Source organism: Gigantopelta aegis, chromosome 6 (genome assembly GCF_016097555.1).
Source record: "Gigantopelta aegis isolate Gae_Host chromosome 6, Gae_host_genome, whole genome shotgun sequence".
In the NCBI taxonomy this organism is placed as follows: Eukaryota; Metazoa; Mollusca; class Gastropoda; order Neomphalida; family Peltospiridae; genus Gigantopelta; species Gigantopelta aegis.
In genome coordinates, this window is record NC_054704.1 from 102,024,812 (window position 1) to 102,043,660 (window position 18,849).

An 18,849-nucleotide genomic window follows, 5' to 3' on the forward strand; every position below is an offset into this window, starting at 1 on the left:
CAAACACATGTAGATGATTATAAACACAAGCACATCATGGGACCATACACAAACACATGTAGATGATTAAACACAAGCACATCATGGGACCATACACAAACACATGTAGATGATTAAACACAAGCACATCATGGGACCATACACAAATACATGTAGATGATTAACACGAGCACATCATGGGACCATACACAAATACATGTAGATGATTAAACACAAGCACATCATAGGACCATACACAAACACATGTAGATGATTAAACACAAGCACATCAAGGGACCATACACAAACACATGTAGATGATTAAACACGAGCACATCATGGGACCATACACAAATACATGTAGATGATTAACATGAGCACATCATGGGACCATACACAAATACATGTAGATGATTAACACGAGCACATCATGGGACCATACACAAATACATGTAGATGATTCACACAGGACCATACACGAATACATGTACTTCAAGATGAGATTTGGTTGCAAGAAGCAATGGTAAACATGTTCATAACTCTACACAAGGATATGAGAGATGAGATAAACTGCTCAACCCACCCACCCCAAGTGCTGGGGCAAATATTTGCATTTGTACAAAAATGATGGAAACATTCGGACAAAATGACCTGGCCTTAAATCTTTTCTTCATTTCCATCATTCTACTCACAATATTAGTTGTAAACGATGTTAAAATACAGTGATTCATTTGGAAAGCTACATGTATATATAGCTGTATGGTAGTAATGCAGATCTGTATATGAATAAATATCATTATTCAGATTCATGCATTTTCGTTTAATTTGGGCAAAAATCAGCCTCCCTCCCATACCCCATTGTTTCTAACAGTAATCACTGTCAAAACTAGGCGAGCTAAAAACCTCGTATCGTCTCTTTTATCTGCTCCTGAGTCATTAATGTAGATAAATAAAGTATTAGGGTAAGTAGAGTTACTGCAACACTAGCTATGTGTATTTTAGCTGATAAATACATATGTATAATGAAAAGCTAGTTATTTCATACTTGGAGACGAAGAAACCCCTGTATTTAACATACTACAAGACTGATGCATGACAATACATTTACAATACTTACTGTTAGAGTTTGTTTTTCACCCATAATTATTCTTGATAATATCACAGTAAATATTGGCAAAGTTGCTTTGACTGGAAAGAAAAAGGTTACCTTCATTAATATAGTACAGTAAATATTGTCCTTACATAGTCAAACAGTATAAAAATGATGAGTATTAAATCCATATGTATACATATCATAATGTAAGTGTCTAAACATCAATGACAATTGAAAATATAGTGCGACTGTTAGCATATATGAATGACAATTAAAATTGCATTATAAAATACGATGAAAATTAGATTTTAAGATTAAGTGTGTTTAATTAACTTTTATTATGTCTGGAAAAGGCATACTGACAGTATACAGTCTTTATCTGGTCACAATTTTTAAGCAGAATTTGTCAAAATACTAATTTTTAAGCAGAATTTGTCAAAATACTAAGAATAATTTTATGTCCAGCTTAAATGCACCGATGAGTTGAATATTGGCCACTGTAGATCAGCTGCCTGTCCAGTCTCCAGGACACTGCCTAACGGGTTACCGTGAAAGAAGAAACCTGCTTCTACGCTAAAGGTGATGCCACACAATAGGAGTGCTTCGTACGAGAATAGCCCATTGTGACAAGTCAAACACTACAATTTCATTGGTTGCTATGCCATCAGCTACTTTAGTCATATCACGTGGAATCGCCTTAAAGTTCAAGTTCGTTTTGTTTAATTATCCCATTGGGTTATTGCTTGTTCCAGCCAGTGCTCCATAACTGATGTCTGTGGGATGATGCTAATTGAAAAAAGTAGCCCATTGAGAGGCGACAATGTAGGTTTTCTCTCTAATGATCTTTATGGTCCTTAAAACCATGTCTGATGCCATATAAACATAATTCAATTGAGTTATGTTTCGATAAAAGGGGGCAGGATGTAGCCCTGTGTTTGTTTGTTTTGTTTAACAACACCACTAGAGCACACTGATTTATTAATTATAGACTATTGGATGTCAAACACTTGGTATTTTTTACATAAGTCTTAAAGAGGAAACCCGCTACATTTTTTCATTAACAGCAAGGGATCTTTTATATGCACCATCCCACAGACAGGATAGCACATTCCGTCATGTGTTAGTGGCAAAGCGCTTGACTGATGCATGGTTGGTCTAGGATCAATCCCAGTCAGTAACCCACTGATCTATTTCTTGTTCCAGACAGTGCACAATGACTTGTCTACCAAAATGCCAAGGTATGTGCTGTCCTGTCTGTGGGATGACATAAAAGATCCCTTAATTGCTACTAATGAAAAAATGTTGCGGGTTTCCTCTCTAAAACGATATGAGAATTACCAAATGGTTGACATCCAATAGCTGATGATTATTATTAATAAACAAATGTGCTCTAGTGGTGGTGTTAAACGAAACAAACTTTTTTTGTTAAAAAAAAATTTCCTTCCTAAAACCAGTAACATATCTGCCACACATTTTTTTTCCATCAAAAATATAATATGTCCTTTAATTACCTGTATGAGCGTATGACACAGAACTTTTCCAGATGCTTACATACGATGACACGGAAGACAAAAACTTTCCCACTGCTAATGGAACAATCATTGTAGCATAATACTGCCTTGGCATTTCTGTCAATCTTGGAACTCTCATACATTTGACAATGGGTCCCAGCAGTGTCGCTGCCGTAGCCAGCTGAACCATGGTAACTGTCATTGGATATGGGAAATCTGTCAGGACGATTTTACCGATGATGTTGTCGCTGGTGCTGCTAGCGTACCACAGCGTACATATCACGACGATTTTTAGAGCATCCACATACGGGTGGACGTCTTCCATTGTGAATATTAATCGAAATAATTAATACAAAAAATATCAACTAATACATTCATGTCTGAACCGGCGTATGTTACCACACATTTCAGATGTTTTTGCTGAATTTCAACATCCACGTTGCTTACTAAGAGGGCGCTGTTGTAATACCGGAACTTCGGGAATATTCGCTAATTGTCGGCAGTTTTCGTAACTGGAAACCCATAGTTTTTGCGACACACCTCGTCCGAGTACGGTAGGATTCACGGAAATATCCGAAGAGTTCCGAGTTTAAAGATTATGTACATGTATGGTAAAGCAAAATGGCAGCCTCCATGAGCGAAAAACATTAACCAGTTTCGACAATGGCTTCAGTCGTAGAACATAATACCAGGTCTTTATACAACAGTGAAACGATTTTCAACATGGACTGCCAGCCTTTATTGTTCTTTTTTTTTTTTTGTATTTCCAGCAAAAGAAAACCTTTCCACACCCATTTCGTCCCCAATAGTTTTCCTGTTTGCCCCCAACTGTTTTCCTGTTCGCCCCCAACTATTTGTTAGTTCGCCCCAACGTTTTAATCAGTTCGCCCCAACTCCGAATTATTTGTTACTTTTAAACAATTAGTGTATTGTTTCTTTAAGAGGCAAGTTAAAGTTTGTGTGTGTGTGGGTTTTTGTTTTTTTTCTTAGGGGGGAGGGAATGAATGAATCATTGAATGTTTAACGACACCCCAGCACGAAAAATACATCGGCTATTGGGTGTCAAACTATGGTAATGAATGTTTAACGACACCCCAGCACGAAAAATACATCGGCTATTGGGTGTCAAACTATGGTAATAGGGGGAGTGATTATTGTCTTTCCACGATTTGGAAGGATCATGAGTCAGTCCGGGCACCGATATATATAAATAAAAAATCCACTTTCACCGTTTTACGTCAAATGCATACATGTCTACGGCCTATACTGTGGGACAAGAAACCAAGATTAGAACACTCGCCCAACAGAACTACTAGTGTTATCTAATACCACCGATGGAGTTGGTGAAGTGCACACCTGATTTGCTTGGGTTATAAGATCGAATCTCCTCGGCTCACACATTGGGTTTTTCACATCCCAACATGTGCCCCATGACTGTTAAAGCAAAAGTCGTGGTATATATGCTGTTAGTCTGTGGGAAAGTGCATATACATGTATATATAAAATATCCCTTGCTGCTAATTAACGACCATGTGTCAGAGTTACCAATTATGGCACACATGTATCCAACAGCCAATGATTAACAAATCAGTGTTTTCTAGTGGTGTTGTTAAACAAAACAAAGTTCAGCCTAACTATCCTGAGTAGATGTGACTCAGGATAGGGCTAGAGCATACTTAGTGGTGAAAAGTATCGCTTAAAAAAGGTTCAGTGACCAAGTGGTTGTCAAGTACTGTATACAGATGTATAAAATAAACCATTATGATATTACAAATGTACATTTTGATGTTGAGTATAAATAGAACAAGAACAAACCCAACACACCTATCCAGAATGGACTGACTGTGTTTTGGATAAAAGGATTTCAAGTTTTTTTATACTCCTTTGTTGGTATTGGTCCCCATCATGCAAGATTATTGACACAAGGCCACACAACAATTATTAAACTAAAAACTGTGGTATATTAGATACAGGAAACTGTATTTTAATGGGGGCAGACCGTAGCCTAGTGGTGACGTGCTTGTTTGATGCGCTGTCGGTCTTAGGATCTATCAGTTGGCCTATTGGGCTATTTTTTGTTCCAATCAGTGCTTGACAATGGGTATAATAAAGGCCATGGTATGTGCCATCCTGTCTGTGTGATGGTGCATATGAAAAATTGCTTTCTGCTAATGGGAACAAATATAGCAGGTTTCCTCTCTAGACTTGGAGTATTTTTACATGCCCCTATACCACTAAGATTTCAGGCATTTCCTCTCTAAGACTTTATGTATAAGTCATCAAATGTTTGACATCCATTAGCCGATGGTTAATAAATCAATATGCTAAATATCGTTAAACTAAACTTCTTTTTTTTAAATTATGTATTTTAAACACAATACTTGGTGACCAGTTGATGTAACATCAAAAATGTATAATCTGCTACATAGGTAATAGTGTTGTGCTATCTCCACACAAAGGCTGATCATTAACATGGGTGGATCCAAGACCCGAGGATCTCTCCTCTGACTGACGACGTCCAATATCCACCTTTTTAACATTTTGTTTGCCAATTTTATTTCACAATTGCCAAATTTGAGTGGGTTGCCCTTTTTAGGAGTTGGTCCATGTGGCCTTTTGTTTAAAACTATGTGGTGGTTTATTTCAGAGTATAAGCCAGGCTATGCTGGAAGGTTGAAATCATGTGATGCGAAGGTTAACAATAATAAAGACATTGGCTTTTATTGGAATTGGCTTCCTGCTTCTTCAACTCATCAGCTATGTTTCAATCTTTAAAAAACAGGTATTTTTATATTCAAGTTAAATTTAATTAACAAATATATTGATGACACCCCTAGTACAAAGAATGAATTGGAATCGGCTTCCTGCTGCGTTAGCTCATCAGCTATATTTCAATCTTTAAAGAACAGGTATTTTTTATATTCAAGTTAAATTGAATGAACCAATATTTTGATGACACCCCTAGTACAAAGAATGAATTTAACTCAACGGTTTAGGAATAAAAGAATTATTAACATAAACATGGTAAGTAGGTCACTGTGACTTATATTTTACTTCAATTTGAATTGATTACATTAAAAACATTATTGCCAGTGGTGTGTTCAGAAGGCCAAATGCTTGCAAACTGTTTTACTGGTACAATCATCTTAAATTTCATCATATTTAAATTTTTGAGGAATATGAGCACGACTACACCCCATCACACCCAACATTTCAATTTAAGGGTCGTGAAACACTGCATCCCTTGTTAGAACAACGGGATGCAGTCGATTCGTCCACTGGACAATTCGTCCACGGATGATTCGTCCACTGAAAATTCGTCCACTGAGGAACTTGAGACGATTCGTCCACTACACAAAATCAGTTCCGGACAATTCGTCCACTGGGTTTTTATTTCCCCAGTACATTTCGTCCACGGCCTAAATAATGTGTACTACATGTACGTGGGGGCTAAATAAATTATTAGATATATTTTACCCCGTATTATTTTTTTGCTGTGTCATAAATTTACAAAGGTGAAAATAAATGATATTGCATTAGATTATGCTTGGTAGATGTTTTTATAACAATGTTCTGCAGACATAATTATTTGGTGTTTCTATTTATTCGGTTATTATTTGTTTCTATAATGTACGCCTTTCACACTACATGTCGTAGGATGTTTTTAGTACAATATGCCCAGTAAAGATAATCTTTAGCCCTTCCCTTTCAACTTGTATGGTTTCTGTTTGCTTTACCAATTAAGTGTACAGGTGTCCTCTATTGTGATATTGTGAAGTAATTAGCAATGCAGGCTCATTACTGCTTAAGCTTGTTTCACCAAGTTGGATCCAGTAGCGTCTAAAACAACACGCCTTATTTCAAAGCTGCACCGCTAACTACCTGTATGGACGGAATGAATGAATGTTTAACGACACCCCAGCATGAAAAATACATCGGCTATTGGGTGTCAAACTATGGCAATGCAAACAAATAAGGTGATGATCAACATCAATATAAAAATTCAAGATTTAAATAAAAACACTGTAAAGAATTGTGCAAAATTACAAATATCACAGATAGATACTGACTTTTACTCAAAATTTCAATGTGTGCTGTATTGGCCATTCTCAAAGAGAATGTTACACCCCTGCACCACGGTGAGGTTACAGTACGCTCAGGGGTGTATGGACGGAGGGGTAATAAATTCTTCCGACGCGGAGGCTTGCATTACCTATTTACCACATCGTGTACGAGCGAGTGGACGAATTGTCCGTGGACGAATTATCCGCATGATAATGAATACAAACAGTTAATAAAACTGGATAGTAATGTTGAATTCTAACTCTATTTTACTTTTTTGGTTATAGTATACCACAAAATAATGTTAAGAAACGATTACAATGTCAAAGAAATAACTATTAATATGTTTGAAAAAAATGCAGTCGAGTGGACGAATTGTCCGAGGTGAGTGGACGAATCGTCCGGTGGACGAATTGTCTGTGGACGAATTGTCCAGTGGACGAACCGTCTGGAAAGCAGAACAACTGCACTTGTTAAGTAAAGAAGATAGTCAATGAATGATCAAACGACAAGACTAAACAGATTTAGAATACAGCATGATATACAATGCATATAGGCCTAAATATTATATAGCTTTACAACTATTGTTGAAGTGAAAGTCTGCTTTATTCTTCAAGTATCAATTGTCTTATTTAATCTTGGCAGCTATCTTAGCACCTTGCTAAATAGTGTAAGTAATCTGTGATATAAGATTTAAGATGTAGCCAGTGAAGAAGTTAAAATAGCCGATGAAAATAGCTGAGAAGCCTGAGTTGTAGTTTGGTATACTACACCTTAGAGGTAACTGTGATTATACATTGTACATGTATGTATTCTACCTTTTTGTTTCAGCCATTAAGCAAACTCGAGGCTAATGAAGGTGATTTACAGAAGGAAAATAACCGTAATCTCTATGTAAGTAGTGAGCGTATATCTGATTCTTCTCATGCCTGTGCTACATACATGTTCACGTGACAGTATGTAAGTAGTGAGCTTATATATCAGACTCTTCTCATGCCTACCGGCCTCTGTGGCGTCGTAGCAGGTCATCGGTCTACAGGCTGGTAGGTACTGGGTTCGGATCCCAGTCGAGGCATGGGATTTTTAATCCAGATACCGACTCCAAACCCTGAGTGAGTGCTCCGCAAGGCTCAATGGGTAGGTGTAAACCACTTGCACCGACCAGTGATCCATAACTGGTTCAACAAAGGCCATGGTTTGTGCTATCCTGCCTGTGGGAAGCGCAAATAAAAGATCCCTTGCTGCTAATCGGAAGAGTAGCCCATGTAGTGGCGACAGCGGGTTTCCTCTCAAAATCTGTGTGGTCCTTAACCATATGTCTGACGCCATATAACCGTAAATAAAATGTGTTGAGTGCGTCGTTAAATAAAACATTTCTTTCTTTTTCTTTTTCTTCTCATGCCTGTGCTACATACATGTTCACGTGACAGTATGTAAGTAGTGAGCGTATATCTGACTCTTCTCATGCCTGTGCTACATACGTGTTCACGTGACAGTATGTAAGTAGTGAGCGTATATCTGACTTCTGATGCCTGTGCTACATACGTGTTCACGTGACAGTATGTAAGTAGTGAGCGTATATCTGACTCTTCTCATGCCTGTGCTACATACGTGTTCACGTGACAGTATGTAAGTAGTGAGCGTATATCTGACTCTTCTCATGCCTGTGCTACATACGTGTTCACGTGACAGTATGTAAGTAGTGAGCGTATATATCTGACTCTTCTCATGCCTGTGCTACATACATGTTCACGTGACAGTATGTAAGTAGTGAGCGTATATATCTGACTCTTCTCATGCCTGTGCTACATACATGTTCACGTGACAGTATGTAAGTAGTGAGCGTATATCTGACTCTTCTCATGCCTGTGCTACATACATGTTCACGTGACAGTATGTAAGTAGTGAGCGTATATATTTGACTCTTCTCATGTCTGTGCTACATACATGTTCACGTGGCAGTATGTAAGTAGTGAGCGTATATCTGACTCTTCTCATGCCTGTGCTACATACATGTTCACGTGACAGTATGTATGTAGTGAGCGTATATCTGACTCTTCTGATGTCTGTGCTACATACATGTTCACGTGACAGTATGTAAGTAGTGAGCGTATATCTGACTCTTCTCATGCCTGTGCTACATACGTGTTCACGTGACAGTATGTAAGTAGTGAGCGTATATCTGACTCTTCTCATGCCTGTGCTACATACGTGTTCACGTGACAGTATGTAAGTAGTGAGCGTATATATCTGACTCTTCTCATGCCTGTGCTACATACATGTTCACGTGACAGTATGTAAGTAGTGAGCGTATATCTGACTCTTCTGATGCCTGTGCTACATACATGTTCACGTGACAGTATGTAAGTAGTGAACATATGTCTGACTCTTCCCATGCCTGTGCTACATACATGTTCACATGACAGTATGTAAGTAGTGAGCGTATATCTGACTCTTCTCATGCCTGTGCTACATACATATTCATGTGACAGTATGTAAGGAGTGAGCGTATATCTGACTCTTCTTATGCCTGTGCTACAGTTGACTTTATTGTTGGTAGCAGTATATACCAATAAATATCTCACTATGGAAGTACACTTAACATTAAATACTGTATTGTACGCCTGCTATGGGTGAGATATGTGACACGACTTGTTACAAAATGTTCTTTTATCTGGCCAGTAAGTTCATGCAGTTTAATTTCAACAAGTATCAATGGACCAGCTATTATTGTGATTGAATCATGTATGGGGTCTACTCAAATTAGGGTGACAATTATTTGGTGGAACTAGGGTACGTTGTGTCAAAGATGCTTTCCATTATGTCTTAAACTAGCAGCTTAACACCCAATTTTTTCTAAGGATTTAAGGTATTTATGTTCATGGTACTAGTATATATGTCCATTGTCAAATTTGATAATTGCTGATGGTTGTACAAAGTGGCTACAACATTTAGTCTTTGGCTAATAAAATATTCCTTAAATTAACCTGATTTTAATAATTTTCATGGATATACACTACATATTTAAAAAGTGTCTAAACCAAACTTCGTTCCAGTGTGAGCTCTGTATGTTGAAATAATGCTGCATAAACGTTTTTATTGTCATATATGTGATTTGATTTGGTGGTTGGTTTAGACACTATAGGTGACTTTGTAAAACCATGTTTTAGATCTTGGTGTACCTGTTCCAGTCAAAATGCAATGGTCACCTAGTTCCGGTCTTTGTGGTCGAGCCAGCTGTTCTGAAGGCGTGGATCTCGGTCAATGAATCGACAGATCACAACAATTGTGTGTTCTTCTGTAAGGAAAAAAATATTGTGACGTTTGGTGTATTGGACTCAGACTGGAAAAATAAAGTAAGTATTCAACTGCCATTTATATTTTCCAGTTCAATTCTCGGTAGAATATTATAGTTAGCTCCATAAATATGTTAATACAGGAATGGTTATTTGATTTTGCTAGGGAAGGAGCACATGATTTAGTAAGGGCACCTACAATTTTTAAAATACACTAACATGCATTACATATATTGGTATGACATTCTTACCCAGAGACCGATCAAACCGATCTAACATGTCCACCAATAAATACAAATACACTAACATGCATTACATATATTGGTATGGCAGTCTTATCCAGAGACCGATCAAACCGATCTAACATGTCCACCAATAAATACAAATACACTAACATGCATTACATATATTGGTATGGCAGTCTTATCCAGAGACCGATCAAACCGATCTAACATGTCCACCAATAAATACAAATACACTGACATGCATTACATATATTGGTATGGCAGTCTTATCCAGAGACCGATCAAACCGATCTAACATGTCCACCAATAAATACAAATACACTGACATGCATTACATATATTGGTATGGCAGTCTTATCCAGAGACCGATCAAACCGATCTAACATGTCCACCAATAAATACAAATACACTGACATGCATTACATATATTGGTATGGCAGTCTTATCCAGAGACCGATCAAACCGATCTAACATGTCCACCAATAAATACAAATACACTAACATGCATTACATATATTGGTATGGCAGTCTTATCCAGAGACCGATCAAACCGATCTAACATGTCCACCAATAAATACAAATACACTGACATGCATTACATATATTGGTATGGCAGTCTTATCCAGAGACCGATCAAACCGATCTAACATGTCCACCAATAAATACAAATACACTGACATGCATTACATATATTGGTACGGCAGTCTTATCCAGAGACCGATCTAACATGTCCACCAATAAATACAAATACACTAACATGCATTACATATATTGGTACGGCAGTCTTATCCAGAGACCGATCAAACCGATCTAACATGTCCACCAATAAATACAAATACACTAACATGCATTACATATATTGGTACGGCAGTCTTATCCAGAGACCGATCAAACATGTCCACCAATAAATACAAATACACTAACATGCATTACATATATTGGTATGGCAGTCTTATCCAGAGACCGATCAAACCGATTAAACATGTCCACCAATAAATACAAATACAATCATTAAACACTGTTTTTTTAAAGGACGTATCAGTTTTCAGGGGTGGAGATTTCCAACCTGTAATATCATTAATTAAAGTTTGTGATCCTGTCGGAGAAAATGTTTGCAAAATGGTTTACTGTGCATAAAATTGTAAAATTGTTTACAGGATTTAGTTTAGTTTGAGGTGCTAGAGTAGTATCATTGAACCACCTTTGTAGACCCTTTTTTCTTTTAGCCAGAGCCCCATGACTGGTATATCAAAGGTGGTGGTATGTACTGTCTGCAAATACACACCTTAGCACATATTCGTGATGTGTAAATTTTGCAAACATCCATTGGTATTTGCAATACATATTTGTAATGAAAATAATGCATGCATATAAATTTTACAACTTGAGTTTCGACATGAATGATGGAAAATGTAGATGCACAATTTGTTTTCTCCTAGTTATCTATTTCTGGTAATCACACAGGTGAAATTTGACTGTTATCAGACATGTATTTTGTCTTTCAGAATGATGCGTTTATTAAATCCTTGAAAAGTGGTGGACTAACTGTTCGAAGGTTCACAGAGGAAGACCCAGGATTTGTGTCTGCAAACCGGAGCTCATTGGTTCACATTCCCACACATTACTTGATTGGTCAAGGAAACCGAACGGACCCGCTCATACATCTGGTTGTCTTCTACACACGGACAGACAGTTATTTCTGGCACAGTGCTATAGTTCTTCCCCAAGGGCCTGATCACGTGATTCCTAAAATCACCTTCGCACATACATCAGGGGCATATGACAGGTACCGTATATCGCTGTGTATTAGCCGACTCCATGCATTAGCCGACCCCCTAGTTTCACCCTCCAAATCGGCTTTAAAATTATCGACCTTGTATATAAGCCGACCCCCCTATATAAAACTAACCAAGTCAGATGTCTGTGTGGTCTCTACAAAATGACAAAGTACATCTGCTTTCAAACGTCATTTGTCACAGCAAACTTATCCGGAAGCAGTAGCCGATTTCTATTTATAGAAACGGTGTCCGGTTAATTTATTTCTCGTAAAATATAAGTACCAAGATAGCGAAATATACCTAAACATTCTTGATTGCAGCCACACGTTAAAAACACAGTGACTGTTTGCATTGTTGATTGTGCTAATCGGTCTTTTCATTACTAGTCGGCTATACCCTACCATACCCAACCACCCGTGTCGATTAATCCCAAGCCGACAAACAAAACAAATGAAGCTGGAACAATTAACGTGTTCACCGGTTTAGTAAGCAGTTTTGTAATGACACGTGACCTGCGAAGTTTTCCGAAATTGTTTTGATCGGTCACCATTTATTGTTGTTTAAACAGATAAATATTACTAAATAACTTTTAAACACCAACATTTATTAAAGATGAACATATATATACAATTTTAATATCTTTTATTTGTAATAGCTTGTGTTAAAATGCAATATTAAACCTTTATGAAAGCGGAAATGCAGAGCACAATAATGACAATAGATCGAGTCGAGCCGTGACGTCACTATTCTAACTTTACATTTCCAATAAAATGTTGACTCCTTAGATAAGCCGACCCCAGCCTTTGACTTGATAAATTTTGTATCAAAAAGTCGGCTAATACACAGCGATATACGGTATATGAAATATTAAACTCTTAAAAATATTTATGTTACCTTCTCAAATTGTTCCAGCCAGTGCACCACGACTGGTACATCAAAGACCGTGGTATGTGCTATCCTGTCTATGGGATGGTGCATATAAAAGATCCCTTGCTGCTAATCGAAAAGAGTAGCCCATGAAGTGGCGACAGCGGGTTTCCTCCCTCAGTATCTGTGTGGTCCTTAACCATATAACCGTAAATAAATTGTGTCGAGTGCATCGTTAAATAAAACATTTCTTTCTTTTTTCTCAAATTGTGTTCTAATTCTGATTGGTTATATGTAGGGATTTTATTTTCTCTCAGAACTTTGATTAATGATAGCTGCTAATCATTTTGAAAATTGATTAGCAACTAATATTAAATGTTTAATAATTGTGTAGTGATTTCTGAAACTTGAGTAGCTAATTTGAATGCAATACTGAACAAAATTTAACCCAGGACATATTTCTCCTTCATAGGTTTACGCTGACACGGGCCAGAATTGATGGACTATGGGTGTTTCTACCTCACACTGTAAAGGAGTTTCTTAACCAGGTTCCTCAGTCAACATTTATCGAGTGTAACCACACCCGGGCTGCATTGTTTGTTGGCAAATACGGCCGAGATGATTCGAAGAAGGCGCAGCTGTTCACGAGGAAGTCTCGACAGTTGTTGTCTCGAGCTAAGGACGTCCTCGATGATCTCGGTGTTAGATTCTGGCTGAGCAGTGGAACATGTTTAGGTACAGTTAGCATGAGTGTTTGAACCTACGGCAACATTGTTTACTCTTCATAATTATTACTGTCTCATCTTTTTTGAAGTAAAAACGTGAGATATAGGTATTACTTTTCTGATGATATCATCAACTTTTGCATTAAAGTTTAACATTAAATTTTCAGGTTTAGATGAGTTACTCCCAAACTATAGGTCCTAGGTCAATCTCCCAAACTATAGGTCCTAGGCCAATCTCCCAAACTATAGGTCCTAGGCCAATCTCACAAACTATAGGTCCTAGGTCAATCTCACAAACTATAGGTCCTAGGCCAATCTCACAAACTATAGGTCCTAGGCCAATCTCACAAACTATAGGTCCTAGGCCAATCTCACAAACTATAGGTCCTAGGTCAGTCTCACAAACTATAGGTCCTAGGTCAATCTCCCAAACTATAGGTCCTAGGCCAATCTCCCAAACTATAGGTCCTAGGCCAGTCTCACAAACTATAGGTCCTAGGTCAGTCTCACAAACTATAGGTCCTAGGTCAATCTCCCAAACTATAGGTCCTAGGTCAGTCTCCCAAACTATAGGTCTTAGGTCAGTCTCACAAACTATAGGTCTTAGGTCAGTCTCACAAACTATAGGTCTTAGGTCAGTCTCACAAACTATAGGTCCTAGGTCAATCTCCCAAACTATAGGTCCTAGGTCAATCTCTCAAACTATAGTCCTAGGTCAATCTCTCAAACTATAGGTCTTAGGTCAGTCTCACAAACTATAGGTCTTAGGTCAGTCTCACAAACTATAGGTCTTAGGTCAGTCTCACAAACTATAGGTCTTAGGTCAGTCTCCCAAACTATAGGTCCTAGGTCAATCTCTCAAACTATAGTCCTAGGTCAATCTCTCAAACTATAGGTCCTAGGTCAATCTCACAAACTATAGGTCCTAGGTCAATCCAAATTGGCTATAGTTCATTTTAGTTGCACCTGAGTATGTTCAGAAAAAGTGTATGGTATTTAATTACATTTAATTGTAGTGAATTCTTGTATATATTAGGGACAAATTTCACGAAGCATTTGAAGCTTAGCTTTGTACATCAACATAAATCTACAAGTGAAAATAATTCTGATAATTATAAATAGTATGCATAATATAGTTTTAAATACACAAGTAATTTTCTTTCATGTTGTCAAATTGGCTCCAGTGGATGTTGTATGGGAGCACTACCCATAGAGATTATACTGACAGGATAATGATTTCAGAAACCTTGGATTGTTACTATTTTATAATGCATAATTTCAACCCAGGGAACTAACAAAAACCTTTTTTTTCATATTCGAGAATGCAAATTGTAATACTTTTTTTTTAATTGTTGAGAAAAATGGGGTTTTAGCTTTAAAACATGGTTGTTGAATTTATATTTATTGATTCTGTTTGTAAAACATTGTTTGATATTTCTATCAATAATGTATTTAAAATGAGATGTCAACTCGGGAATGTTCACTATTTTTGGAACTATAGCCTGATGTTTGAATTATGAGATCAATATTTGTTTTACAGGTTGGTTTCGTCAGTGTGACATCATTTCCTACAGCAAGGACATTGATATTGGAATCTTCATCAAGGATTACAAGGAGGACATTGTTAATGCTTTTGAAAGTCGAGGTCTGCGACTGAAACATGTCTTTGGAAAGGTATTCAGTACCCACTGGACTGAAGTAGACAGCTTTTGTGTGGGGCTAGATAAATCTCTCCGACCTATGGCTCAAATGACATAATAATAACTGAAAGAAATAGCTTCTATTTAAACTTGTTATAACTTAATAAATATTCAAAATGAGAATACTACACGAGTAGCTGTTAGATAACATTTATCTTACAAGTTGTTTCAAAACACAGTGTGGCCATGCATTCAGGTGTTCACGTAATTTACAAATGTCTCTTTCCAAACCTGGAAAGTGGTGAAAAATAAAAATTGGATTATTATTATTTGTTTCCCATTTAAATTAATACAAGAGATCATCAATTCATGTCAGAAAAAAATTATATTATTGTAATAGGTTGATCACAAAAATATTTGTGACAATCCTAAAAAAAGGTCATGGCAAATGCCTTTGAAAAATCATTGAATTTGGCTAATTGGAAAAAGTGTATGAACCTTGATATTACAAAGACAGTAACATTAAGTTTATACTTCTTTAAAAGAAAAATGATGTGCCTTTTCCCCCATTATAACAGGAATCTGATAGCTATGAACTATCATTCCAAGCCGGAGAAATCAAGTTGGATCTCTTTTTTTTCTATGAAGAGGTCGACCATGTATGGAATGGCGGAACAGAGGCGTGGGTTGGCAACAAGTTCAAGTAAGTTTAATAAGGATCATTTGTCTTTACATTCAGACCAGAAGGTAACGTTACTGTTCAAGTAAGTCTTAATACGGATCATTTATCTTTACATTGAAACCAGAAGGTAACATTACTGTTCAAGTAAGTTTTAATATGGATCATTTATCTTTACATTCAGACCAGAAGGTAACATTACTATTCAAGTAAGTGTTAATACGGATCATTTGTCTTTACATTCAGACCAGAAGGTAACGTTACTGTTCAAGTAAGTGTTAATATGGATCATTTATCTTTACATTCAGACCAGAAGGTAACATTACTGTTCAAGTAAGTGTTAATACGGATCATTTATCTTTACATTCAGACCAGAAGGTAACGTTACTGTTCAAGTAAGTGTTAATACGGATCATTTCTCTTTACAGTCAGACCAGAAGTAACGTTATTTTTTAAGTGGAGTCAAATCTAATCATCTTGGCAAGTAAGATACCTCATGAAAATGTTTTCGATGTTTTGAGTGTTGTTGATTAGGACAACTCGTGCAAATGATTGTTCACATTCGAGATTATAAAGCCATCACCTATTTAAAGCTGCTTATCCTTGCTATTAGGTAGTGTAAAATATTTCAGGCACTTACAGCTTTTTACCATTAACTTTACAAGTAACATAACATTCATTACAACCTTTTTGTTTAAAATTTTGGCAAAACCATATTTCTGGTCATCTTGTAGATCAAAACAGGGGACAATATTTCAACAGTGGGAAACTGATTGTTCAGTTATGCGAAATACATTTTGATAGCATAATTAATTTTAAATTAATATATTGAACTTAATGTTATTGTTAGTGTGAATATTTTATTACTCCCCTACCAAGTCAGACCAGAGAGGTCATAATTTACATCTTCTTGCTTTAACACATCCAATGGCTTTCTGGTAGTCTGCTGTTTGTAGTAGCTCCAAATGCATTTTATGTCAAATAGATGTAAGTTCTGTACCTTAAGGACTGGTATCAGTAATGTAGTATACCCGGTAATGGAATCAGAGAGAGGAAGGAAGGAAGGAAATATTTTATTTAATGACGCACTCAACACATTTTATTTACGGTATGGTGTCGGAGGAATCAGAGAGAGAAGCTAGAGTAGCAAGTAGTCATCACTGCATTAATTATTTCCAGATACATCTTTCCCAAGTTTACACTTTGCTGGACGGAGTTGCTGGAATTGCGTGTGCGAGTTCCGTGCCAGACTGAGTCGTACATCAGAGCCAACTATGGAGAAGACTGGTTCGTGCCGGTGGCCGCGTGGAACTGGAAGAAGAGCCCCCCAAACGTGCAGCCCAATGGAGTGTGGCCCAAACAAGAGTGGGAAAAAGTGATGCAAGTTTATGAATAACTATTACACACAACAGTGTGCAATGTGATGTTTATCGCAGTAGATATCCAATGATTCACAACTTTTTTGTTTAGCTCCCAAATGAATAAAAATACCTAGTCTTTGGTTTATTTTATGTTCATCCTTTTATATATATATATTGAAGTGTGGATGAAAAATTTATTTAATAAAAATGATAAACTTCTATTGCAGTTCAGCTTTATGTATTTGATTCATGAGTGTTTCATTCATTAGTGTCATATCATAAATAAATAGAATAACTTGAAGCTGTATATTAAAAATAGTTTGGGGTGGGACATAGCCTAGTGGTATAACTTGAAGCTGTATATTAAAAATAGTTTGGGGTGGGACCTAGCCTAGTGGTATAACTTGAAGCTGTATATTAAAAATAGTTTGGGGTGGGACATAGCCTAGTGGTATAACTTGAAGCTGTATATTAAAAATAGTTTGGGGTGGGACCTAGCCTAGTGGTATAACTTGAAGCTGTATATTAAAAATAGTTTGGGGTGGGACCTAGCCTAGTGGTATAACTTGAAGCTGTATATTAAAAATAGTTTGGGGTGGGACCTAGCCTAGTGGTATAACTTGAAGCTGTATATTAAAAATAGTTTGGGGTGGGACCTAGCCTTGTGGTATAACTTGAAGCTGTATATTAAAAATAGTTTGGGGTGGGACCTAGCCTAGTGGTATAACTTGAAGCTGTATATTAAAAATAGTTTGGGGTGGGACCTAGCCTAGTGGTATAACTTGAAGCTGTATATTAAAAATAGTTTGGGGTGGGACCTAGCCTAGTGGTATAACTTGAAGCTGTATATTAAAAATAGTTTGGGGTGGGACCTAGCCTAGTGGTATAACTTGAAGCTGTATATTAAAAATAGTTTGGGGTGGGACCTAGCCTAGTGGTATAACTTGAAGCTGTATATTAAAAATAGTTTGGGGTGGGACCTAGCCTAGTGGTATAACTTGAAGCTGTATATTAAAAATAGTTTGGGGTGGGACCTAGCCTAGTGGTATAACTTGAAGCTGTATATTAAAAATAGTTTGGGGTGGGACCTAGCCTAGTGGTATAACTTGAAGCTGTATATTAAAAATAGTTTGGGGTGGGACCTAGCCTAGTGGTATAACTTGAAGCTGTATATTAAAAATAGTTTGGGGTGGGACCTAGCCTAGTGGTATAACTTGAAGCTGTATATTAAAAATAGTTTGGGGTGGGACCTAGCCTAGTGGTATAACTTGAAGCTGTATATTAAAAATAGTTTGGGGTGGGACCTAGCCTAGTGGTATAACTTGAAGCTGTATATTAAAAATAGTTTGGGGTGGGACCTAGCCTAGTGGTATAACTTGAAGCTGTATATTAAAAATAGTTTGGGGTGGGACCTAGCCTAGTGGTATAACTTGAAGCTGTATATTAAAAATAGTTTGGGGTGGGACCTAGCCTAGTGGTATAACTTGAAGCTGTATATTAAAAATAGTTTGGGGTGGGACCTAGCCTAGTGGTATAACTTGAAGCTGTATATTAAAAATAGTTTGGGGTGGGACCTAGCCTAGTGGTATAACTTGAAGCTGTATATTAAAAAT

At 37.1% G+C, this 18,849-nt stretch overlaps 2 protein-coding genes across 3 annotated transcripts in view; one reads left to right on the forward strand and one right to left on the reverse strand.

Annotated features, from left to right (window-relative positions):
- The window catches only part of LOC121374201 (solute carrier family 35 member E1 homolog), a 23,110-nt gene extending 20,075 nt beyond the window's left edge, over positions 1-3,035 (reverse strand). Inside the window, exons 1-2 of the mRNA XM_041501185.1 lie at positions 2,584-3,035; positions 1,097-1,167 (exon numbers count right to left, since the gene is read on the reverse strand). Of these exons, the coding sequence (XP_041357119.1) occupies positions 1,097-1,167; positions 2,584-2,908 (396 nt within the window). The 5' untranslated portion in view covers positions 2,909-3,035. The remainder of the gene's footprint in view (positions 1-1,096; positions 1,168-2,583) is intronic.
- The window catches only part of LOC121374200 (fukutin-like), a 41,589-nt gene extending 24,134 nt beyond the window's left edge, over positions 1-17,455 (forward strand). Inside the window, exons 1-9 of one of the 2 annotated variants that reach the window (XM_041501183.1) lie at positions 3,175-3,275; positions 5,231-5,365; positions 7,477-7,539; positions 9,816-10,001; positions 11,692-11,972; positions 13,304-13,566; positions 15,097-15,230; positions 15,775-15,899; positions 17,055-17,455. In XM_041501183.1, the coding sequence (XP_041357117.1) occupies positions 5,270-5,365; positions 7,477-7,539; positions 9,816-10,001; positions 11,692-11,972; positions 13,304-13,566; positions 15,097-15,230; positions 15,775-15,899; positions 17,055-17,271 (1,365 nt within the window). In that variant the 5' untranslated portion in view covers positions 3,175-3,275; positions 5,231-5,269 and the 3' untranslated portion in view covers positions 17,272-17,455. Of the gene's footprint in view, positions 1-3,174; positions 3,276-5,230; positions 5,366-7,476; positions 7,540-9,815; positions 10,002-11,691; positions 11,973-13,303; positions 13,567-15,096; positions 15,231-15,774; positions 15,900-17,054 lie in introns of those variants that run through there. The other variant, XM_041501184.1, reaches the window with a different exon arrangement.
- The last annotated feature ends 1,394 nt before the right edge of the window (positions 17,456-18,849 follow it).